The sequence below is a fragment of the Diceros bicornis genome, chromosome 29 (assembly GCF_020826845.1).
Source record: "Diceros bicornis minor isolate mBicDic1 chromosome 29, mDicBic1.mat.cur, whole genome shotgun sequence".
Classification (NCBI taxonomy): Eukaryota; Metazoa; Chordata; class Mammalia; order Perissodactyla; family Rhinocerotidae; genus Diceros; species Diceros bicornis.
In genome coordinates, this window is record NC_080768.1 from 36,229,533 (window position 1) to 36,256,327 (window position 26,795).

The 26,795-nt window shown below is 35.7% G+C and overlaps 2 protein-coding genes across 5 annotated transcripts in view; both read left to right on the top strand.

Annotated features, from left to right (window-relative positions):
- Positions 1–26,795, top strand: part of LOC131394054 (disintegrin and metalloproteinase domain-containing protein 5-like) — a 601,035-nt gene that overhangs the window by 284,605 nt on the left and 289,635 nt on the right. The window lies entirely within an intron of this gene.
- Positions 1–26,795, top strand: part of LOC131393849 (disintegrin and metalloproteinase domain-containing protein 32-like) — a 165,316-nt gene that overhangs the window by 71,382 nt on the left and 67,139 nt on the right. The window contains 4 exon segments of the mRNA XM_058524842.1: positions 7,440–7,451; positions 8,455–8,523; positions 11,760–11,831; positions 12,034–12,200. Coding sequence (XP_058380825.1) covers positions 7,440–7,451; positions 8,455–8,523; positions 11,760–11,831; positions 12,034–12,200 — 320 coding nt within the window.

The window sequence follows — 26,795 nt, forward strand, 5'->3', positions numbered from 1 at the left end:
TAATTAGTCAGGTAATCCAGCACTAATGCAATCAGCACAGGACATTTCTTCATTTAGACACATTAGATTCATAAGTGGCCCAGGTTGTGCATAACTTGGGATTCTTTTCTTGATTGTGGGAAATAAAAATCTTTCATCCTGAATGTAAACAAAGGAACACGTAAATACAGTTGCTGTTGTCATCCATCTTTCTACCAATATGAAAGTCTATCTGAAGTTGAGGGATTCAGCTGAGACTAGAGAAATCGAGACACTCAAACTTTTCTATTGTTATCAACCAAAATCGTCCTAAATGGACCAGTCCATGTATCAGATATGGATTTTCTTGAAACTAATTAGCAAATGCATGTAAGAAAGCAAATTAATTAGCAAATACTACTATAATGGCTACATATAAGAAAGTATATATATACACACACACACACACACACACATACACATACATATATATAGGTATATAACTCTTTTGTTTTATGTGTAAATGTAACAAAAGAGGCATTAAAAATAAGATAATTTCTTGAATCCAAGTGGGGAACCAACAGAACATTTTATGTATGAAATGAATTGCATTTCTCAGAAATTTCTGTTTCACTAATATTTATTTATATTAATCTATCCACCTATCTATTTACTTGTTATCAAGTAACACTTTCTCAGTCTTGAGAACTTAAACATGACAGTCTTTTATGTTAAGTGACACTGGGGCATAGAATAATTTACTATATTAAATAAATTTCTGTTTAAGAAAAAGATATTGTAAATTTACAATCTTTTAATATCAAATCCTTAACAGCGTCTCACTCACACCTATGCGTTTCAAGATAAAACCGTAGACAGTTTCAGTTACTTGCCTAGGTTACAGATTTTGACTTGCAATGATTTTACAAGTTTTTCAAAGAAGTAGAGCAAATAATCCTAAAATTTGGATGGAACCACAAAAAAACACTGAATAACCAAAGCAATCTTGAGAAAGAAGAACAAAGCTGGAGGCATCATGCTCCCTGATTTCAAACTACATTACAAAGCTATAGTAATTAAAACAATATAGTATTGGCGTAAAAATAGATGCATACATCAATGGAACAGAATTGCGAGCCTAGAAATAAAGCCATGTATATATGGTCAATTAATTTATGATAAAGGAACCAAGAATATACAGTGGTGAAAGGACAGGCTCTTCAATAAATGGTGCTGGGAAAACTGGACAGCCACATGCAAAAGAATGAAACTCGACCATTATCTTACAACATACACAAAAATTAACGCAAAAGGGATTAAAGACTTGAATGTAGGACCTGAAACCATAAAACTCCTAGAAGAAATCATAGGCAGTAAGCTCTTTGACATAGGTCTTGGTGATGATTTTTTAATCTGACATCAAAAGCAAAAGAAATAAAAGCAAAACTAAATAAGTGGGATTGTGTCATACAAAAAAGATTCTCCAGAGCAAAGGAAACCATCAACAAAATGAAAAGGACTGAATGGGAGAAAATATTTGCAAACCATATATCTGATAAGGGGTTAATATCCAAAATATATAAAACTCATACAACTCAATAGCAAAAAAACAGTCAAATTGAAAAATGGGCAGAGGATCTGAACAGACATTTTTCCAAAGAAGACATACAGATGGCCAAAAGGTATATGAAAGATCCTCAAGATTATTAATCATCAGGGAAATGCAAATCACAGCCACAATGAGATATCACCCCTCACCCTGTCAGAATGGCTATTACCAAAAAGACAAGAAATAAGTATTGGCAAAGATGTGAAGAAGAGGAAACCCTTGTGCACTGTTGGTGGAATGTAAATTGGTATAGCCACCATGGAAAATAGTATGGATGTCCCTCAAAAAATTAAAAATAGAACTGCCATGTGAATCAGCAATTCCACTTCTGGGTGTCTACCTGAAGAAAATGAAAACACTAACTCGAAAAGATATGCACCCCCATGTTCTATGCATTATTATTTACAATAGTCAAGATATTGAAACATCCTAAGTGTCCATCGATGGATGAATGGATAAAGAAATTGTGGCATATATATATATACACACAAACATATATATACACAATGGACTATTATTCAGCCTTAAAAAAGAATGAAACCTTGACATTTGTGACAACATGGATGGACCTCGAGGGCATTATGCTAAGAGAAATATGTCAGAGCAAGACAAGTACTATATGATCTCTCTTACATGTAGAATCTAAAAAAAAAACAAACTCAGAGATACAGAGAACAAATTGGTGGTTGCCAGAGACAGTGTTGGGGGCAGAAGATGGGTGAAATGGGTGAAGGGGGTTAAAAGGTAAAAAGGAGAAAAAAACATCACCAGGGATGGTTTGACTGATTTACCACTGTATTGTCAGAGCTAAACTGCTTTTCATGGTAGGTGAGCAAACAATATTTGCTGAACTAATTAGCTAGTCAACTCTTCATTTAAAAAACAACAAAAAACCTCTTCATTGTGTACTTTATATTACACATGGGGAGTGGGAACTGTATGCTGCAAAAATAACCTATAAAACCTATTTGTTTCAAAAATAAAATTTATAATAAAAAAGTATTTTCTAATTTTCTTTATGATTTCTTCTTTGACACATTGGTTAAGAATGTTTTGGGGTTGGCCCCATGGCCTGGTCATTGAGTTTGGGGCTCTCCACTTCGGCGACCTGGGTTTGGTTCCACCAGCATGGACCTACACCACTCATTGGTGACCATGCTGTGGCAGCAACCCACATACAAAATAGAGGACGACTGGCATGGATGTTAGCTCAGGGTGAATCTTCCTCATCAAAAAAACAAAAAAACAAAAAACTACAAATGTTTTGTTTAATTTCCACGTTTGTGTGAATTTTTCAATTTTCCTTCTGTTATTGATTGCTAGTTCCATTCCACTGTGGTCAGAGAAGATACTTTATATGATTTAAATCTTTAAAATGTTTATTAAGACTCACTTTGTGGCCTAACATATGGTCTACCCTGCAGAATGGTCCATGAGCACTTGAGGATAATATATATATTCTGCTGTTGTTGTGTGAATTGTTCTGTATATGTCTGTTAGGTCTCCTTGGTATATAGTGCTGGTAAAGTCCTCTATTTCCTTCTTGATCTTCTGCTTAGTTTTATCCATTATTGAAAGTGAGGTATTGAAGTATCCAACTATTATTGTAGATCTCTCAATTTTTCCCTTCAGTTTTTTGCTTCATATATTTTGGGGCTCTATTTTTAAATGTGTATATGCTTTTAAATGTATGTTTTAATAGATTGACCCATTTATCAATATATAATATCCTTCTATGTCTCTTTTAAAATTTTTTGGCTTAAAGTCTATTTTTTTCTGATATTAGTATAGCCATCTCAGTTACTGGTAGTTACTTTTACATGCAATATCTTTTTCCATTCTCTCAGTTTCAACTTTTTGTGTCTTTACATCTAAAGTGAGTTTCTTTTAGACAGTACATAGTTGGATCATATATTTTTGATCCATTCTGCCAATCTCTTCCCTTTATTTGGAGAGTTTGTTACATTTAATTTTTTTTTAAATTTTTTGTTTATTGCAGTATCATTGGTTTATAACATTGTATAAATTTCAGGTGTACATCATTATTTAAAGTAATTAATGACAGAGACTTACTTTTGACATTTTATCATTTATTTTCTATATGTATTATATATATTTTTGATCTTCAATTATGCCATTAATGCTTTCTTTTCTTTATTTGATTTTTTTCCTTGTGTATTGTTTCGATTCTCTTCTCATTTTTCCTGCATATTTTTAGTTAATTTCTTAGTGGTTACCCTAGACATTACCATTAACATCTTAAATTTATAGTAATCCTGGTTTGAATTAATATCAATTTAGCATCCATAGTATACAAAGTCTCTGCTCCGACAGAGATGTGGTTGCTGATTACCGGAAGGGAAGGGAGGAGGGAGGAGAGTGAAATGGGTGATTCGTACACGTGTATGGTGATGGATGGTAATTAGTCTTTGGGTGGTGAACATGGTGTAATCTACACAGAAATCAAAATATAATGACTTACACCTGAAATTTATATAATATTGTAAACTAATGTTACCTCAATTAAAAAAAAAGAAAAATAAATAAAAAAACAAACCAAAACAAACTCTCTGCTTCTATATATTTCTACTCCCTTTATGTTGTTATTGTCACAAATTATATCTTTAAATCTTGTATTTCCATTAACATTAATTTATAATTGTTGTTTTATGCATTTGCTTTTAAATAGTATGGGAAAAAAGAGAAGTTATACGCCAAAAATATAATAATAGTGGCTCCTATATTTACCCAAGTAGTTACATTTACTGTGTTCTTTATTACTTTCTATAGCTTTAAGTTACTGTCTAATGTACTTTCATTCTGGCTTGAGAGACTACCTTTGCTATTTCTTGTAGGATAGTGTATTAGTTTCCTAGGGCTATCATAACAAAGTACCACGGACTGGGTCGTTTAAGCAACTCAAATTCATTTTCTCACAGTTCTGGAGGTAAAGGTCTGAGATCAAGGGGTTGGCAGGCTTGGTTCCTTCTAGGGCCTCTCTCTTTAGCTTTAGGCCGTCTTTTCCCTGTGTCTTCACTTGGTCTTCCTTCTGTGTGTGTCTTTATCCTAATTTTCTCTTCTTATAAGTTTACCAGTCATATTGGATTAGGGCCCACTTTAATGACCTAGCCTAATTACCTTTCAAAGGCCCTATCTCCAAGTATGGTCACATGCTGAGGCACTGGTGGTTGAGATTTCAACATATGAATTTTGAGGGGAGACAATTGAGTCCATAACTGGCAGCTCTACTAGCAACCAATTCCCTCAGTTTTTGTTTATCTGGGAATGTCCTAATTTCTCCTTGGTTTTTGAAGGTTAGTTTTATTAGACATAGAATTCTTGGTTGACAGTTTTTTCTTCAGCACTTTAAATGTCATCCCTCTGCTTCTGGCCTCTGTGGTTTCTAATGAGAAATTGGATGTTAATATTTTTGAAGATCCTTTGTTCATGATGAGTTACTTCTGTCTTGCTGCTTTCAAAATTCTGTCTTTATCATTGCTTTTGACAGTCTGATTTTAATGTGTGTTGGTGGATCCTTTTGAATTTATCCTACTTAGAGTTTTTCCAGTTTCTTGGATGTGTAGATTCATATCTTTCATCAAATTTGGACCATTTTCACCCATTAGTTCTTCAAATTTTCTTTCTGCTCCTTTCTCTTTGTCTTCTTTTGGGGACACCTATTATGCTTATGCTGATACTCTTGATGATGTCCCGCAGGTCTCTTAGACGCTGTACGTTTTTCTTATTTTTTTTTTATTCTGTTTCTCATACTGGATAACCTCTATTGATTTGTTTTGACCTTTTAATTTTCATTTATGTTATTGTATGTTAAGCTTCAGAATTTCTCTTTTATAGTTTCTGTATTTTTGTTGTTATTCGTTACTTGGTGAGGCATCATTCTTGTTTCCTTTGGTTCTTTGTCCATGGTTTCTCTTAGCTCTTTGAGCACCTTTGTCTAGTAAATCCAAGGTCTAGACTTCCTTAGGGACCATTTCTGTTTCTTTTTTCCCTGTGAATGGGCTGCACTTTCTTGTTTCCTTGCATGCCTCATAATTTTTTGTTGAGAACTGGACATTTTGACTATTATTAAGTGGTAACTCTAGAAACCAGATTCGCCCCCCTTCATGGGTGGTTATTGGTGCTTATTGTGGGTTGTAGTTTGTTTGCTTAGTGATTTTTCTGAACTGTTTTTATTATAGACTATGATTTGTGTTTGAAATCTGTTTTCCATTAGTGGTCAGCTAATGAATTGACCAATTTCCTTAAGTGACTGTAACCAACAATAAAAACAACAACAACAACAACAACAAACTCTTCCGGTTTTTGCAGATTGCCTCTGTGTGTGGGCACTCCTACAATGCTTATCCTGGTCATTTACAACGCTACCTTAGCCTTCACTCTTGCTTGCACAGTACCTAAAGTTCAGTCAGAGGAGAAAGCTCAGTGCTTTCTCAAATCTTTTCTGAGCATGTGTCCAGCTCTGGGCATGTGTGACCTTCTAGATTTTCTGGTATACGCAGGAGTTTTTCAAAGCCTTTATTCTCACGCATATCTCCTTCCTCGGCCTCTTCTTTCCTAGGTTTTTCTTTCCTAGGTTTTGTCTGATCTGTTATCCCTTGTGCCACGTGGCTGCAGCTAGTATTTTTCGCTTTAAATCTTTTGACAAACACTGCCTGGGTATCCACTCTAACCCTGTGAAAGTTCCAAGATGAGGAAACAGCGGCAAACCCTTGAGTCAGTCCTTCAGGGAGCTGCTGGACAGCTCAACACACGACCGTAATTCTTCGAGAACAAATTTGGTATTGCCCTCCCTGGCACCAGTGAGCCACATCAGGAACATGGGCCAGCATCCTCATGGCTGCCACTGAGAGTAGGGGATGTGATGGTGCGTGGGTAAGTTCAAACATCACAATACTCTCTTATAGAAGTCAGCAGCTTCTCTCTTCATGAAGCATTCCCCTGCTTTTGGCTGGGGCAGTGGGTGTGAATGGGCCACTTGTTTCTTACTTTCTATCAGGCTGGCTCAGGCTTGTACAAATGGTGTATAAATATGGTTCTAAGAGTAGGAGTGGCAGCATGCAAGGCTTCCTAAGACTCAGAACTGGGTCACCAGCATTTTTACTGCATTAATTGTCTAATGCAAGTTACAAGGCCCAACCTATACTGAAGTGAGAGGAAATAGACTCATTTCTTGATGGGCGGCACTGCAAAAAATGTAAACATTTGAAAAAATCTTCCACACCTAAATAATTTGTAGAGCAGAAGTTTAATTTATTTCTGATATGCAGATGAAATAGATGGTTAGACATGCTGCTTCTTTTATTCTTAGGTCACAGATGGGAAGCTGCGGATCTAATGAGTACTATGATATAGCTTCGTAACCAATGTTCTTATCACTTAAGTCCATTGCCATGAAACTTAAAACACTATATATTGATATTAACCAATTGTAAAAAGCGAACACCCTAGCATAGCCTGTAAATGCTGTGGTGAAATGGATTGAATACTTAAAACGTAAGACATGAAACTGTAAAACTCCTAGAAGAAAACAGGGAAAAAACTTCTTGACATTGGTCTGGACAATGATTTTTTGGATATGATGACAGAAGCACAGGCAAGAAAGCAAAAATAAACAAGTGAGACTATATCAAACTAAAAAGCTTCTGCACAGCAAAAGAAACAGTCAACAAAATGAAAAGGCAACCTACGGAATGGAAGAAAATATTGCAAACCATATATCTGATATGACGTTAATAACCAAAATGTATAAGAATCTCATGTGACTGAATAGCAAAATGAAATAACAAGATTTAAAAATGGCAAAAGACCTGAATAGACATTTCTTAAAAGAAGACATACAAATGGCCATCAGATATATGAAAAGGTGCTCAACGTCACTAATCATCAGGGAAATGCAAATGAAAAACAACAGTGAGCCATCACTTCGCACCTGGTTAGGATGGCTATTACCAAAAAAGACAAAAGATAACAAGTGTTGGCGAAGATGTGGAGAAAAGGGAACACTTGTACACTGTTGGTGAGAATATAAATTGGTGTGGCCACTATGGAAAATAGTATAGAAGTTCCTCAAAAAATTAAAAATGAACTATCATATGATCCAGCAATGCCACTTCTAGGTGTATATTCAGAGGAAATGAAATCAGTATCTCAAAGAGATATCTGCACTCACTTGTTTGTTGCAGCATTATTCACAATAGCCAAGATATGGAAACAACCTAAACGTCCATTGAGAGATGAAGGATGAAGAAAATGTGACATATATGTATAAATTTATACAATGGAATATTATTCAGCCTTAAAAAAGAAAGAAATGCTGCCATCTGTGACAATATGGATGAACCTGGAGGGCATTATGCTAAATAAAATAAGCCAGATACAGAAAGACAAATACTGCGTGATCTCACTTATATGTGAAATCTAAAATAGTCAAACTGATAGATGCAGAAAGTAGAATGGTATTTGCCAGGAGCTGGGGACAAGGAGAAATGAGGAAGTGTTGGTCAAAGAGTACACAGTTTCAGTTATGCAAGATGAATAAGTTCTGGAGATTTAATATACAGTAATGTGACTATAGTTAACAATACTGTACTATAAACTTGAAATTTGCTAAGAGGGTTGGTGTTATGTGTTCTCATCACACACACACACACAAAAAGCAAATGGTAACTGTGAGGTGGATATGTCATTTAGCTTGGTTGTGGCAATTATTTCACAGTGTATATGTATATAAAAATTTCAAGTCTTACACTTTAAATATATACAATTTTATTTGTCAATTATACCTCAATAAATGTGGAAAAACGATCTTAAAAGTTCAGAATAAACAATTTATGAAAGTTTTTAAATGCTGTTTTTCCTTTTTCTAGTCAGAATCAACTGTTCCAGATTTAATTCCTCTTTATCTAGAAGTACATATTGTGGTGGACAAAGTTTTGGTATGTCTTTTGCTTTTTCTTTGCTTTTAAATATTTGGTGTGAATGTATGATTATGTCTGTCTAGAAAGGAACTTAAAGATTCCAGTCTTCTTACTAACATGTCATAGAGAGAACAGTGGAAATATTTGCAAACTGAAAAACCATATATTCAAAATTACACTAGTTCTCTCAGAAATGTTTTATTTGAAATATTTACATAACAGTCCTGCATAACAAAATGATTTTTTTGCTAATACTTTATACCTTTAGGGCTTCTCTCAATCCACAATATTTTTTAATGATTATATTTGTTTTAAGTGAAATTCTTTAAGTTTTTAATTCTCGTTTTAGGGCACTTGAAGAGCAGTATGTAATCTAGGGAATGTTTTGCCCTATACAATATTTATTGGCACAAAAGTGATGATAGTACAACTGTTTATGAGAACTGTTTATGTTAATGTGTCAGGGTTTTTTTAGTAGTTTTTGATGGTGCACCTATTCCAGTCTGATGTTTACCTGATCTAAACGTAACTCTGGATCTCTGATTCTCATAGACAATTTGAGGACCTCTGAACTTTAGGATCTTGGGATGACAACTTAGTTTCTACTCAACCAGGTGTGCCTTTATTTCCCTAGGTTTCAAAGATCTCAGAAAACAAGGGTAAAAATATACTCTCCAGGTTTTGTTCTGATGATAAGCATTTGATTGTCACATCTATGGAATACTACAGAGAATATGGATCATACTCACCATCAATTCTCTTTTTAGGATGTAGAGCCTGTCAGGAAGCCAGAGTTGAGGGTCAGAGACAAGGGAGATTTGGAGAAGGATATGAAAATACTTGATTTATTAGAGTGTAGGGGAAAGAGTGAAGGGAACATTTAAAAGCAAGTTAAGATATTTCTAGTAAAGATGACTAAATTTCCAGGGAATATTTTGGATTATGAAAATAATTTTGTTTCCGGATTATGTTACAAATTTTAAGAGTTGTTTTAAAAGTCCTTGTCCCAACTGCCAGGTTTTCCATCCATATAATACTGATTAAACATCCATTATCTATGTTCTTATACATATTTACGTTTTCTATAATAAAACAAACATCGAGCCAGCTGTGACATCTGTGTTACTAGATGTTGGGCATATAAAGAAGAACAAGAATGATATTTTCTTTAGTGACCACAGATTTTACATCCACAATTGTAGCCTAGTGAATTCAGTGTCATGATGGAGGAAAGAATATGGCACAATAAAAACACAGTCCAATAATGTAGAAAGACATGGAAACACACAATTGCAACTTGGGGTACTATAAGAACATGCAAGCAGGTGTTTTAAAATGTAGGTTTTATTATTATTCAGATGTGGTGAGGCCAACAGATGAGATGATTCCTACTGGAAAGATAGTTTATTCTTCACAGTTCCCAAGAGGAGAGGGCACACCACATCATGCAGAAGTCACATGGGAAGCAACAGGGTAGGTCAGGAGACAGAGGGAGCAAGGGGAAAATATGAGCAAGGAGCCTTGATTGTGGTTTCTGTGGGAAGGGTAGGCTAGTTTCAGTGGGTTCTGGGGTGTAGGGGTTGTCTCTAGTTGTCTGGTACCTGGCCCTTGGGTGATTGGGGTGAGGGAAAACTGGCTTGGAGTATAAGAGCCTGATAATGGAGGTCCTTGGGGGTTGGATTCTGGATTGATTAGTTGGGTCATAGGGAGAGGGTGGGGCCAGGGAAGACTTTGTGAAAAACCTTTCTTTGCAAGGGCACATAAAGAACCTTCTGAGAGAAGGTTCTTTTCAGAAAACTGAAAGAGTTTAGTATGATTAATACACAGTGTTGAAGAAGTAAAATGGAAAGAGGTGAAGAATTGACATGATATTTGGATTTTATCCTAAAGGTGATGGAGAGTCATTAAAGATTTTAAACAGGGGAGTGGCATGTTCATGTTTTCATTTTAGAATCATCATTTGTGTAATAGTGTAGGGATTGGATTGCTGGTGGGAAAATTGGAGAGGGAGGAACAAGTTAAGAGACTATTCCAGTAGTCAAAGTAAAAATTTATAAATTATTAGAATTAGGAATAGAAAGAAAAGGACAATTTTAAAAGTTACTGATGAGGTTGAATTAGAAAGACTTGTAAATTGATTTGATTTACTCATCCACTTAATAAATTTATTGAGCATCATCTAGATGCCAGTTACTGTTCTATTTATTGAAGATACAGCAGGGGATAAAACAGAAACAGTTCTGCTCTCATGGAACATGTAGTATAATAAGTGTGGGAGGTCAAAACACCATTTTTTAAAGTAGTGGAAGTGTAAGTAGGAGCAGAGTTTTGAGGGAGGCTGATGAGTTTAGTTATGAATATGGATATAGATGGTCCTATGGAATATCCAAGGGATGGTGTACTCTAGAGAGATGCTTTATAGGTATGGAATTTGACATTGGCACTTTCCACAGACCTTATTCAGATTTCAGCACTCATTTGTGTGTTTTTGTGTTGTTTTATGTGTAGTATCACATATGTAGCCTTGCGTAACCACCACCACAGTCAAGACACTCAACAGTACCATCACCACAAGACTCTTATGTTATCCCTTTATAGTCATACCCATCTCTTCCCCCATCTTTCCCCTTCTCTACAGTTTATTACCTCTGGCAATCACTAATCTGTTCTCCATCTCTATGATTTCAGGAATATTGCATAAATGTTATCATGCAGTATGTATCCTTTGGAGATGTTTTTTATATTCAGCATTACTTTCTTGAGGTTTATCCAAGATGTTCTATGTATTGACAGTTCAGTTCCTTTTTATTACTGAGTAGTATTTTATGGTACGGTATGAATGTACCACAATTTGTTTAACCAGTTAACCATTGAAGGACATATACGCTGTTTCCAGGTTTGGGCTATTATGAATAAAGCTGTTGTGAACACTCATGTACAGATTTTTGTGAGCATCTGTTTTTATTTTTTTGGAATAAATGCCCAGGAGTGCAATTGCTGGATCATATAGTATGTTCATTATTTGTTTTGAAAGAAGCTGCCAAACTACTTTCCAGAGTGGCTGTATGATTTTACATTCCCACCAGCATGTATGATTGATACAATTTATATTCATTTTGTAATTTGTTACTGTCTTATTTTGAACTATGTTAACCCCAAAGCAGCCTCAAACCTCTGAAAGTAGATGGAAAGTAAATCTTAAACATATTCCATAACATATTGTATTTAAATTTAAAATTAATTTTGTTTTTTAGTATAATTACTTGGGCTCTGATAGCATGATAGTAACAAATAAAGTCATCGAAATTATTGGCCTTGTAAATTCAGTAAGTATAGTCCTTTGCATCGTAGTTAGAAAAATTCATACTAGTTTTGAAATTACAATTTGCATTAATTTGATGTGGCATTTCTTTATAATTAAGTCATTCATATAAACTGAGTGTGGATTTGTTGAAACATTGAATTAATTTCTTATTGTAAAATAACATAAAGATTAATTTTCCATGTATTTATCTCTTCTGTTTTTAGATGTTTTCCCAATTTAAAGTTACTGTTGTGCTGTCATCATTGGAGTTGTGGTCAGATAAAAATAAGATTTCTACAGTTGGTGAGGCGGATGAATTATTGAGTAGATTCTTAGAATGGAAAAAGTCCTATCTTACCCTAAGACCTCATGATATTGCATATCTATTCATGTAAGAATAATGTTTGAATATTCTTAGAAAGAAAACAAAAATCTGTGATAATGGATGTAGCTTAATTTAGGGAATTGTTATTCGTTTCTGACTATCACACTTTGAACATTATGTGCTTTATTCAGGCCTTGTGCTCTCTTTCTAGTTGTCAGACAATACAAAAAGATTGCTAAAATTCATTTCTATGCTTATCAATCTTTTACCATTGAGAAGATTGAGATTTCAAAAAGTTAAGCCAACTCAGGACTCTCGGATCTAGTGGTGTATCTAGGGTTTCAGCTCACAGTTTGTTAACTCCAGAGCCCATAATCTTAACCGTTACATAAAGAGACGGGTTTTGTCTTGTGAAGTTTATATTTTTGTTGTGAGTTTTGATCAAAGGCTTGATAAAATAGGTTAAAAATATTTTACCCTAATAAATTTTCCACCTTATTTTTAAATGCTAGTTTTCCAATGATCAATTATAAGTATATATTCATAATTGTATTCATATTAAATTTATTAGCAATTATAATAAGCAAGTGTCTTTCAATAAATCTGTATATACATATTTCTTAAGTTGGAAAACAGTAATTTCCTTTTGCATGTGTGAGATTAATCTTTTCCACACATCTCTGCCAAAAATAAGTGTTATTGCTCTTTTCATTTTTTGCTGGTCTAATGGATATAAATTGATGTCAGTGTTTTTTAATTTGCTTTTTCCAGCGACTAGTAGATTTGAGAATCTTTTCATATATATGCTTGTTGAAAATTTGGATCTGTCCTTCTGTAATTGCCTTTTTGTGTTATTTGACTATTTCCTTGTAATTTGTAAGGGCTTATTGAATGTCTAGATATTAATCCTTTGTTTATCTGTATCAAAAATACTTTTTCCATATCTATAATTTTTCTATAGATATTAAAAAATTTCTTTCCACATAAAATATTTTATATTTTATAGGGTTAAATTTGTTAATCTTTTCTTTTTTATTTTTAGTTTCCTGTTTGGTGAAGATCTCTCCCAGCCCTAAATTTTAGTCTGCTAGATTATTTTTGGAGGGATTGATAATATTACTTTTTATAATTAAGTCTTTGATATAACTTCAGCTAATTTTAATATAGTATAAAAGAGAAGTACAATTTTGTTTTCTGCCAGGTAGATAGCCAGTTTTGCAATGAATTTAACTACCACTTTTGGCACGTATTTGTTAAGTTCCACAAACAACCTGTTGAAATTTTTAGAGAGGTTACAGTAATCTGTATATCAGTTTGGGGAGAACTGACATATTTACAGTGTTAAGTCTTCCAATCTATGCAAATTTATACTATTGAATAGTCCAATCATTGATTATTGTATATGCCTTCATATTTATAAGGCCTTCATTAAGTCTTTCAGAAAAGCTTTATAGTTTTCTATAGAGATCTTCCAGATAATTTTGATATTTATTTCTAGTATTTAATATTTTTTGTGCTAATATAAACAATATGTTTTTTAACTTTCACCACATTTTTGAAGATATATAGTAATGCAATTGATTTTTGTAAGTTCTAAATTTATTTTTTTAAATTAATAGACTTTATTTTAAGAGCAGTTTTAGTTTTACAGAATAACTGAGCAGAAAGTATAGAAAGTTCCTATATACTCCCTCTCCCCCACCATCGCCACCACAATTTTCCCTATTATTAACATCTTGCATTGGTGTGGTTTGTTTGTTAAAATTGATGAACCAATATTGATACATTATTAAACTAAAGCCCATAGTTGACATTAGAGTTCACTCTTTGCGTTATAAATTCATTTTTTAAATCTAATAATTTCTGTAATAAATTTTGTGTCAGCCACTCCTACCTGTTTTTATGTGGGTTTTTTCTCATTCAACTGATGTGTAGGAGTTGCTCCTCTAGATTATTTTTTAATCTAATAATTTATCTAATATTTTTCATATGACAGAAATAAAGACATTGTTTTGGACTTAAACTGCAAAAGTATGAAATTGGTCAGACGTCCCAGCTTTGGAATTTGTTCTTTTAAAATTTGTTCTCTTCTCTTCTTGCTCTCTGTCCAGTTTCTGTAGTGCATTCTCTTCACCTTTTTTTCTTATTTAAGTATTACTATCCTGCCAGTGAAAAGTAAAGAGAAAGTTTTGGAATTCCATTTTTTAATACTTTTATGGGAAATGCTTCTTTTTAGCTTTGGTATGTCTCTTTTAAAAGGAACATTTCCCTACATAACCTGAATAGTATTGTTACATTTAATAAAATAATAATTCATCTACTACTCGGTGTACATTCAGATTTCACCACTGACATCCAAATTGTACTAAACAGCTACCTCTTCCTAGTTAGTATCAAATCTAGGACCGTGAACTTCATTTGGTTATTGTGTCTGTGAGGTCTCATTTGTCTATTCATGGCACCAACTTTTTGGAAGGCGGGCTGCTTGTCTTACAGAATGTTCCACGGTTTGGATTTGTCTGATTGTTTCCTAGTGGTATCACTTAGATTAGTTTGTTCCTCTATCTCTATAGTTCCTGTAAACTGGAAGCTAAATCTAAAAGCTTGATAGGTACAAGTTAAATGCATGTGTATGTGCCTGGAATACATGATAACTGATGATTTATACCTCTTATTGCATCACGTAAGTAATGCATAATATATGACAGTAGTGCCATCAGTGATGCTAAGATGGATAATTAAGTTAGGGACAAGATAGCCTGGTTTCTCTATTGGATAGCAACAGTTTTGAGAATAGGAGATAATATTTGTGATTTTTTAATTGTCAAATATCCTTTTTTTTTTTTACTGATGTTTTAATGGTTTCTAACATTGTGAAATTTTGGGTTGTACATTTTTGTTTGTCCATCACCATATATATGCCTCCCTTCACCCCTTGTGCCCACCCCCTACCCGCCTCCCCCCACCCCCACTGCCCCTGGTAACCACAGTCCAGTTTTCTCTGTCCATGTGTTGGTTTATATTCCACATATGAGTGAGATCATACAGTGTTTGTCTTTCTCTTTCTGGCTTATTTCACTTAACATAATATGCTCCAGGCCCATCCATGTTGTTGCAAATGGGACGATTTTGTCTTTTTTTATGGCTGAGTAGTATTCCATTGTATATATATACCACATTTTCTTAATCCAATCGTCAGTCGAGGGACACTTAGGTTGCTTCCACTTCTTGGCTATGGTGAATAATGCTGCAATGAACATAGGGGTGCATAAGCCTCTTGGGATTGTTGATTTCAGGTGCGTTGGATAGATTCCCAGTAGTGGGATGGCTGGATCATAGGGCATCTCTATTTTTAATTCTTTGAGGAATCTCCATACCGTTTTCCATAGAGGCTGCACCAATTTACATTCCCACCAGCTGTGTATGAGTGTTCCTGTTTCTCCACATCCTCTCCAACATTTGTTGTTTTTTGTCTTGGTGATTATAGCCATTCTAACGGGCGTGAGGTGGTATCTTAGTGTTGTTTTGATTTGCATTTCCCTGATGATTAGTGATGTTGAGCATCTTTTCATGTACCTATTAGCCATCTGTATATCTTCCTTGGAGAAGTGTCTGTTCATTTCCTCTGCCCATTTTTTGATCGGCTTGTTTGTTTTTTTGTTGTTCAGTGTGTGAGTTCTTTATATATTATGGAGATCAACCCCTTGTCAGATGTATGTTTTGCAAATATTCTCTCCCAGCTGGTTGGTTGTCTGTTCATCTTGATTCTGGTTTCATTTGTCTTATAAAAGCTCTTTAATCTGATAAAGTCCCACTTGTTTATTTTTTCTTTAGTTTCCCTAGTCTGGGTAGGCATGTCATCCGAAAAGATTCCTTTAAAATCAATGTCAAATAGTGTGTTGCCTATATTTTCTTCTATGAGTTTTATAGTTTCAGGTCTCACCTTCAGGTCTTTGATCCATTTTGAGTTAATTTTTGTGAATGGCGATAGCACATGGTCCACTTTCATTCTTTTGCATATGGCTGTCCAGTTTTCCCAACACCATTTATTGAAGAGACTTTCCTTTCTCCATTGCATGTTCTTAGCACCTTTGTCACTTTTTTTTTTTTACCAGTTCATGAGCAGCATTTCACCTACTGGTCTTAAGATTAGTTAACAATTCTTGCCTTGGAGAGTGATGTCAGTATCATGGTAGAGTGAGTTGTTCCTTTTGTTTCTCTCCTTTATGTTACAACTAAATGGACATTAATTAACCAACAGAGGATTCCCTACACAGCACAATAGGACATCTGAGAGATCCACACAACTATACAACTGAAGGTGGCTGGACTGGATCCCAGAGAAGCAGTGGAACTAGGTGAGAGGACCAGTTCACCTCCCCAGCAGCAGAGTGATCCAGGTAGTGGATACTGACACAGCAGCTGGTGCAACTGTAAGTGGAGACAGGGACAGCCCAGCCTACAGGCAAATTCTTTCAGAGTGGTAGCCCGGCCTGTGGGAGCACCCACTTACCAACATGGCTCTGTCCATGCAAATGCTTCCCACTGTGTGTTGGTGACTCAGCTCATGGGAAGGTGCCCCACCCACTAAGCACAGAAGCTCAGTTGGCCTCACCTTCTTAGTGGCTGTGGCTGGCCCATACAAATGCAGAGCGGCCCTACTGGCACAACTACCACCAGACAGGGTGGGATCAAAAAATACAGCTCCTGACCACCCCAGTGGTGGCAGGTGGAATCTGTGACCTGATAGTACCACAAATGCATTGGCAAAGGATCAATTCATCAAACACCACGAAGAACTAGGGTAACACTGCAGATCAGAAGGAAAATGACAAGTCTCCAGAAACCAAAGCTGAAGTCACAGAAGATTACAATCTAAATGACAGAGAATTCTAAACAGTTGTCATAAAGAAACTCAAGTTACAAGAAAACACAGAATGATAGTTCGTTGAGCTCAGGAATAAAATTAATGAAGAGAAGGAATACCTCACCAAAGTGATTGAAGCCCTTAAAAAATCTATACAGAAATTCTGGATATGAAGAACATAATTAATGAGATAAAAAGTAATGTAGAAACCATGAAAAATAGAGCAGACCTTATGGAGGACAGAATTAAGGACTTAGAAGATGGAAATCTAGAAATGCTTCAGGTGGAGTAGGAGAGAAGTAAGATAAAAAAAAAAGGAAGAAATTCTTTGAGAATTATCTGACTCAATTAGGAAAAGTAACATAAGGATTATAGATATCCCAGAGGGAGAGGGGAGGGAGAAAGGAGCAGAGAGCTTGTTCAAAGAAATAATAACTGAGAAATTCCCAAACCTGGAGAAGGAACTGGACTTACAAGTACATGAACCCAATAGAACTCCTAATTACATCAATGCAAAAAGACACTCTAAAAGAATTTACAACTATACACAACTATGTACTGGGGCTTTGGAGGGGGAAAAGGAAGAAAAAGGAGTAATATTGGCAACAGATATTAACTTAGAGTGAAACTTGCCCTGCCAAAAAACCAGAAAAGACCTTCTCTAAGGAATATACTATTAAAAATGTCAAAGGTCAATGACAAAGAAACAATATTAAGGGCATCAAGGCAGAAGAAAATAACCTACAAAAGAACTCCCATCAGGCTTTCAGCAGATTTCTCAGCAGGAACCTGACAGTATAGGAGAGATTGGAATGATATATTCAAAGTACTGAAAGACAAAAACTTTCATCCAAGAATACTCTACCCAGTGAAACTATCCTTCAGATATGATGGAAAAATAAAAGCTTTCCCAGATAAACAAAAGCTGAGGGAGTGCACTGTCACTAGACCTGCCTTAAAAGAAATGATGAAGGAAGCTACCCTACCAAAACAAAAAAACAATGCTTTACAAAGCCTTGAGCAAGGACATAAATAGATAGACAAAATCAGAAAATTGCAGCTCTCTATCAGAACAGTTTATCAAATAATTATAACATAAAAGATGAAGGGAAGGAAAGCATCAAAAATAACTATAAACACTTCAATTTAGTCACACATTCACAACACAAAACAGAATGATTTGTGACAACAATAACTCAGAAGGGAAAGAGGATAGGGATGAAACTGGCTAAGGCTAATGGAGATAAGAGGCTATCAGAAAATTTACTATCTCACTTATGAGATCTTTTATACAAACCTTATGGTAACCACTAAAGAAAAACTCAGTGCAGAGCCACAAATCATAAATAAAGAGAAAACCATCACAGAAAACCACCGAACTGAAATAGCAGTCAGAAATACAAGGGAAAAGAAACAATGGAAATATAAAACAACTGGAAAATAAGAGATAAAATGGTAGTATTAAGCCCTCATATATCAATAATCACTCTAAATGTAAATGGATTGAATTCTCCAATCAAAAGATGCAGAGTGGCTGGATGGATTAAAAAACAAGACCCAACATTATGCTGCCTCCAAGAAACACATCTCAGCTCTAAAGACAAACATAAGCTCAGAGTGAAAGGATGGAAGATGATACTCCAAGCAAATGGCAAGCAAAAGAAAGCGGATATTGGTATACTTATATCAGACAAAGCAGACTTCAAGATAAAAAAGGCAATGAGAGAGAAAAGGGGAAGTAAACAATGATAAAAGAGACATTCCACCTAGAGGACATAACACATGAATATATATGCACCTAACACGGGAGCACCAAAGTATATAAAGCAACTATTAACAGACCTAAAGGGAGAAATTGACAACAACACAATAATAGTAGGGGACCTTAACACCCTACTTACATCAATGATCATCCAGGCAGAAAGTCAACAAGGAAATAGTACCCTTAAATGAAACACTAGACCAGATGGACTTTATAGATATATATAGAACGTTCCATCCCAAAGCAGCAGAATACAAATTCTTCTCCAGTACACATGGAACCTTCTCAAAGATAGACCATATGTTGGGAAACAAGGCAAGCTTCCATAAATTTAAGAAGATTGAAATCATCTCAAGCATCTTTCCCAAACACAGAGCTATGAAACTAGAAATCAACTACAAGCAAAAAGCTGGGAAAGTGACAAATATGCAGAGAATAAACAGGATGCTACTGAAAAACCATTGGATCAATGAAGAAATCAAAGGAGAAAGCAAAAATTGCCTGGAGACAAAGGAAAGTGAAGATACAACATACCAACTCTTATGGGATGCAGCAAAAGCACTGCTCAGAAGGAAATTTGTAGCAATACAGGCCTAGCTCAACAAACAAGAAAAATCTCAAATAAGTAATCTTAAACTACACCTAACAGAACTAGAAAAGAAGAACAAAAAATGTCCAAAGTCAGCAGAAGGAAGGAAATATTAAAAATTAGACCAGAAATAAATGAAATTGAAACCAAAAAAACAGTAGAAAGGATCAATGAAGCAAAGAGCTGGTTCTTTGAGAAGATAAACAAAATTGACAAGCCCTTAGCCAGACTCACCAAGAAAAAAAGAGAGAAGGCTTGAATAAATAAAATTAGAAATGAAAGAGGAGAAATGACAACAGATACTACAGAAATAGAAAGGATTATAAGAGAATACTATGAAAAACTATATGATAACAAATTGGATAATATAAAAGAAACGGACAAATTCCTAGACTTATACAACCTCCCAAAACTGAGTCAAGAAGAAATAGATAATCTGAATAGGCCAATCAAAATTAAAGAGATAGAAATAGCCATCAAAAACCTCCCGAAAAACAAAAGTCCAGGACCAGATGGCTTCTTTGGAGAATTCTACCAAACATTCAAAGAAGTTTTAATACCTATCCTTCTCAAACTATTCTGAAAAGTTGAAGAAGATGGGACACTTCCTAACTCATTCTATGAAACCAACATTACCCTCATACAAAAACCAGACAAGGACAACACAAAAGAAGAAAATTATAGGCCAATATTGTTAATGGACAGATGTATAAATCCTCAACAAAATATTAGCAAATTGAATACAACAATACATTAAAAGGATCATACACCATGACCATGTGGGTTTTATACCTGGGATGCAGAGATGGTTCAGCATCTGCAAATCAATCAGTGTGATACATCACATTAACTAAATGAAGAATATAAAACACGTGATCATTTAAATAGATGTAGAGAAAGTATTTGACAAGATCCAATAACCATTTATGGTAAAACTCTCAATAAAATGGGTATAGAAGGAAAGTAGCTCAACATAATAAAAGCCATATGTGACAAACCCACAGCTAGTATCCTTCTCAATGGAGAAAAACTGAAAGCAATCCTTCTAAGAACAGGAACCAGACAAGGATGCACATTTTAGCCACTCCTGTTTAACAGAATATTGGAAGTACCAGCCAGTGCAATCAGGCAAGAAAAAGAAAGACAAGGGATCCAAATTGGAAAGGTAGAAGTGAAACTGTCACTATCTGCAGACGACATGATTTGATATATAGAAAACCCTATAGAATACACCAAAAAGCTTTTAGAAATAATAAATGAATGTGGTAAAGTTGCAGGATACAAAATCAACATGCAAAAATAAGTTACATTTCTATACACTAACAAAGAAGTATCAGAAAGAGAAATTAAGAATACAATCTCATTTACAACAGCAACAAAAAGAATAAAATACCTAGGAATAAATTTAACCAAAGAGGTGAAAGAAGTGTACACCGAAAACCAGAAAAAGTTGTGAAAAATTTGAAGAAGACACAAAGAAATGGAGAGATATTCTGTGCTCTTGTATTGGAAGACAAAATAGTTAAAATGTCCATACTTCCTAAAGCAATCTATAGATTCAATGCCATCCTTTTCAAAGTTCCAATGACATTTTTCATAGAAGTAGAACAAAGAATCCTAAAATTTATATGGAACAAGAAAAGACCCCAAATAGCCAAAGCAATCCTGAGAAAAAAGAACAAAGCTGGAGGTATCACACTCCCTGATTTCAAAATATACTACAAAGCTATAGTAATCAAAACAGCATGGTACTGGCACAAAATCAGACACACAGATCAATGGAACAGAATCAAGAGCCCAGAAATAAACCCACGTATCTATGGACACCTAATTATCGACAAAGGGGCCAACATACAATGGAGAAAGAAAAGTTTCTTCAATAAATGGTGCTGGGAAACCTGGACAGCCAAATGCAAAAGAATGAAAGTAGACCATTACCTTACACCATACACAAAAATTAACTCAAAATGGATTAGACTTGAATGTAAGACCTGAAACCATAAAACTTCTATAAGAAAACGTAGGCATTACACTGTTCGACATTGGTCTTAGCAGCATATTTTCAAGTACCATGTCTGGCCAGTTGAGGGAAACAACAGAAAAAATAAACACATGTGACTACACCAAACTAAAAAGCTTCTGCACAGCAAAGGAAACCATCAACAAAATGAAAAGACAACCTAACAATTGGGAGAAGATATTTGCAAACGATATAACTGATAAGGGGTTAATATCCAAAATATATAAAGAACTCATACATCTCAACAACAAAAAAACTAAATCAATTAAAAAATGGGCAAAAGATCCGAACAGACACTTCTCCAAAGAAGACACACAGGTGGCCAACAGGCACATGAAAAGATGTTCAACATCACTAGTTATTAGGGAAATGCAAATGAAAGCTACAATGAAGTATTACCTCATGCCTGTCAGAATGGCTACAATTAACAGGACAAGAAATACCAAGTGTTGGAGAGGATGTGGAGAAAAGGGAACTCTCATGCACTGCTGGTGGGAGTGCAAAGTGGTTCAGCCACTATGGAAAACAGTATGGAGATTCCTCAAAAAATTAAGAATAAGGGCCGGCCCTGTGGCTTGGTGGTTAAGTGCGCGCGCTGCGATGCTGGTGGCCCGGGTTCGGATCCCGGGTACGCATTGAGGCACCACTTCTCCGTTCATCCTGAGGCCGAGTCCCACATACAGCAACTAGAAGGATGTGCAGCTACGACATACAACTATCCACTGGGGCTTTGGGGGAAAAAATAAAATAAATAAAATCTTTAAAAAAAAAAGAAAATTAAGAATAAAACTAGCATATAATCCAGCTATTCCACTGCTAGGTATTCATCCAAAGAACATGAAAACTTGAATGCAAAAAGATATATGCACCCCTATGTTCATTGCAGCATTATTCACAATAGCGAAGACTTGGAATAAACCTAAGTGCCCTTCAAGGGACGAATGGATAAAAAAAGATGTGGTATATATACACAATGGAATACTACTCAGCCATAAGAAATGATGAAATCCAGCCATTTGTGACAACATGGATGGACCCTGAGTGTATTATGCTTAGTGAAATCAGTCAGAGGGACAAAGTCAAATACTATATGATCTCACTCGTAAGTAGAAGATAAAGACAACAACAAGCAAACACATAGAGACAGAGTGGATTGGTGGTTACCAGAGAGGAGCGTGGGAGGGAGGAGGGCAAAAGGGGTGACCAGGGACATGTGTGTGGTGATGGATTGTAATTAGTCTTTGGGTGGTGAACATGATATGATCTACACAAAAATTGAAATATAATGATGTACACCTGAAATTTTTTTTGTTTGTTTGTGAAGATCAGCTCTGAGCTAACATCCATGGCAATCCTCCTCTTTTTGCTGAGGAAGACTGGTCCTGAGCTAACATCTATTTCCAACCCTCCTCCTTTTTCCCCCCTTTCTCTCCCCAAAGCGCCAGTAGATAGTTGTATGTCATAGTTGCACATCCTGCTAGTTGCTGTATGTGGGATGCCGCCTCAGCATGGCCTGACAAGTGGTGCATCGGTGTGTGCCCGGATTCAAACCCAGGCCACCAGTAGTGGAGCACACACACTTAACTGCTAAGCCACGGGGTCGGCCCCCACCTGAAATTTATATAATGTTATAAACCAATGTTACCTCAGTAAAAAACAAAACAAAACAAAACACACACAAAAAAACTTACTAGAAAACTACCATAATCAAAACAGTGTGCTACTAGCATAAAGACAGGCATATAGACTAACGAATAGAAAAGACAGCCCAGAAATAAACTTTTGCATATATGGTCAAATGATTTTTGACAAGGGTGCCAAGGCCATTCAATTGAGAAAAGACAGTCTGTTCAACAAATGATATTGGGAAAACTGCATATTCATGTGGAAAATACTGAAGTTGGACAATTACATTATACTGCACAAAAATTAACTTGAAATGCATCAAAGAACTAAATGTAAGATCTAAAATTAAAAAACCTTAGAAGAAAACACAGGGGAAGAGCTTCCTGACATTGGATTTGGCAGTTGTTTCTTGGATATGATGGCAAAAGCACAAGGAACAAAAGTAAAAATAAATTGGACTACATCACAAAGAACCAAAAAAATGGGGTGAAAAGGCAACGTACAGAATGGGTTTAATATACAGAATATATAAAGAACTCCTACCACAGAACAACAAAAAGACAAACAACCCAATTAACAAATGGGCAAAGGACTTGAATACACATTTCTCTAGATAAGATAAAGTGACCAATAAACACACGAGAAGACCCTTACCATCACTAATGATTAGAGAAATGAAAACAAAAACCACCATCTACCCCTCGCACCCATTAGAATGGCTATTATCAACAAAACAAACAAAATAACAAGTGGTCACAAGGATGTCGGGAAATTGGAAACCTTGTGCACTCTTCGTGGGAATGTAAAATGGTATTGCCACTATGGAAAACAGTAGGGTGATTTTTCAAAAAAATAAAGTACAATTACCATATGATCCAGCATTCAACTTCTGGGTATACATTCAAAGTATGGAAACCAGAGTCTCAAAGAGATATCTATACATCCATGTTCAAAGCATTATTCACAATAGCCAAAAGATGGAAGCAACCTGAGTGTACATTGACAGATAAATGGGTAAACAAAATGTGGTATGTACATACAATGGAATAATATTCAATCTTAAAAAGGATGGAAATTCTGACACATACTGCAACATGGGTGAACCTAGAGGATATTATGCTAAGTGAAATAAGCTAGTCACAAAAAGACAAACACTATATGATTTCACTTATATAAGGTATCCAGAGTCAAACCCATAGAAACAGAAAGTACAATGGTGCTTGTCAGGGGATGGGGGAAGGGGAAAATGGGGTATTGTTTAATGAGTATAAAGTTTCAGATTTGCAAGATGAAAAAGTTCTAGAGATTGATTGCACAACAATGTGAATAAACTTACCACTACTGAACTGTACACTTAAAATGGTTAAGGTAATAAATTCTGTGTTACGTGTTATTTTTCCACAATTAGAAAAAATAGGTTCCAGTTCAAGACAGTAACATAGGAGGATCCTGAAGTAACCTCCTCCCACAGAAACACAGAATCTACAGTTACATATGCAAAAATTTCCTCCAGACAAAAACCCAAAACTGGCTGAGCAACTGCTGCACATCAGGTGAAGGAGAAAAAGACCTACATCGAAACTGGTAGGAGAGGCTGAGCCACAAACTTGCCGTAACACCCCTGGCATGGTAACTCACAATTGGAGGGAGCTCAACTCTGAGCTTCTCCCTGAAGAGTGAAGGGTTTGAACCCCTTCACTGGCAACCCAACTTTTAAGACCTGCGCCTGAGAGGCAAGCCCCCAAAACATCTAGCTTTGAAAACCAACAGGGCTTGCGTTAGGAGATCCAGAGTCTATAGCAAACTGAGAAACAGTTCTTAAGGGCTCATGTGACTCACCTGGCTACCCAACAGGGCCTAACGCGGAGGCAGCACACTGAAATGTCCAATCTTTCTGTAAAAGAGGATTTTTTGCTTATTTTAAAGCTTCAGCCTGAGGGGCAGGCATCAAATTTAACACACATCTAAGGGCCTACTGAATTACTCTCCCAAGACAGAGGCCAGTTGGTGCCATCTTTGCACTCTCCCTCTGCATTTCTCCAGGTTGGCGGTATCTCCTAGAAGGAGCTTGTGCACTCATCTGTTGCCCCAGTTGTTGCATCTGCTGCCCAGTGGATACCCCTTGATCAAAGAAACTACCAAATTGTTTTTCAGAGTAACTCTACCATTTTACATTCCGACCAGCAATGTATAAGTATGCATCCTTGTGAGCATTTGATTTTGTCGTTATTTGTAATTTTACCATTCTGATAGGTATGTGGCGATACCTAATTGTGGTTTTAATTTTCATTTTCATAATGGCTAATGATGTTGAAAATGTTTTCATGTGCTTTTTTGCCATCCACATATCCTTTTTGTTGAAGTGTCTATTCATGTATTTTGTCTATTTTCCAACTGAACTGTTTGTTTTCTTACTGTTGAGTTTTGGGGTTCTTTGTATACACAAGAAACTAATTCTTTGTCAGATACGTGGTTTGCAAATATTTTCTCCCAGTCAATAACTTGTTTTGTTATCCTCTTATTTGCGTCTTTTGCAGAGAAAAAGTTTTTAATTTTGATGAAGTCCAATATATCAATTTTTTATTTTATCCATCATATAATTGGGGTGAAGCATAAGAACTCTTCGCATAGCCATAGATCCTGAAGACTTTTTCCTACAGTTTTTTTCTAAAAGTTTTATATTTTTGCATTTCATATTTGAGTCTGTGATCCATTTTGAGTTAATTTTTGTATACAATCTGAGGCTTGGTTTGAGATTCACTTTTTTTAACCTATGCATTTCTAGTTGTTTCCGCACCATTTATTGAAAAGGCCATCCTTCCTCCATTGAGGTGCTTTTGCATCTTTGTCAATAATCAGTTGGGCACACAGGCATACCTCATTTTATTGCACTTTTGCCCATATTGAGTTTTTTACAAATTGAATGTTTCTGGCAACCCTGTGTCGAGCCAAGTATGTTGGCACCATTTTTACAACAGCACTGCTCACTTCGTATCTTGGTGTCACATTTTGGTAATTCTTGCAATATTTCAAACTTTTTCATTATTATTATATTTGTTATGGTGGTGTGCGATCAGTGATCTTTTATGTTACTCTTATAATTATTTTGGAGTGCCATGAACTATGCCCATATAAGATGGTGAACTTAATCAATTAATGTTGTGTGTGTTCTGAATGCTGCAGCAGCAGGCTGTTCCCTCATCTCTCTCCCTCTCCTTGGGCCTCTCTATTCCCTGCAACACAACAATATTGAAATTAAGCCAATTAATAACTCTACAATGGCCTCTAAGTATTCAAATGAAAGGAAGAGTTGCACATCTGTCATTTTAAATAAAAGTTAGAAATATTTAGGCTTAGTGAGGAAGGCATGTCAAAAGCTGAGATAGGCTGAAAACTAGACCTCTTGCACCAGTTAGCCAAGATGTGAATGCAAAGGAAAAGTTTTTGAAGGAAATTAAAAGTGCTACTCCAGTGAGCACATGAATGATGGGCAAGTGATACAGCCTTATGGAGAAAGTTTTGGTGGTCTGGATGGACGATATAACCAGCCACAACATTCCCTTAAGCCAAACCCTAATCCAGAGCAAGGCCCTAACTCTCTTCAATTCTGTGAATGCTGAGAGGTGAGGAAGCTGTATAAGAAAAGTTTGAAGCTAGCAGAGGTTCATGAGGTTTAAAGAAAGAAGCCATCTCCATAACATGAAAGTACAAGGCAAAGCAGCCTTTGCTGCTCACAGTCTGGTGACGATGCTGTGAATATTGTTGAAACAGCAACAAAGGATTTAGAATATTCCATA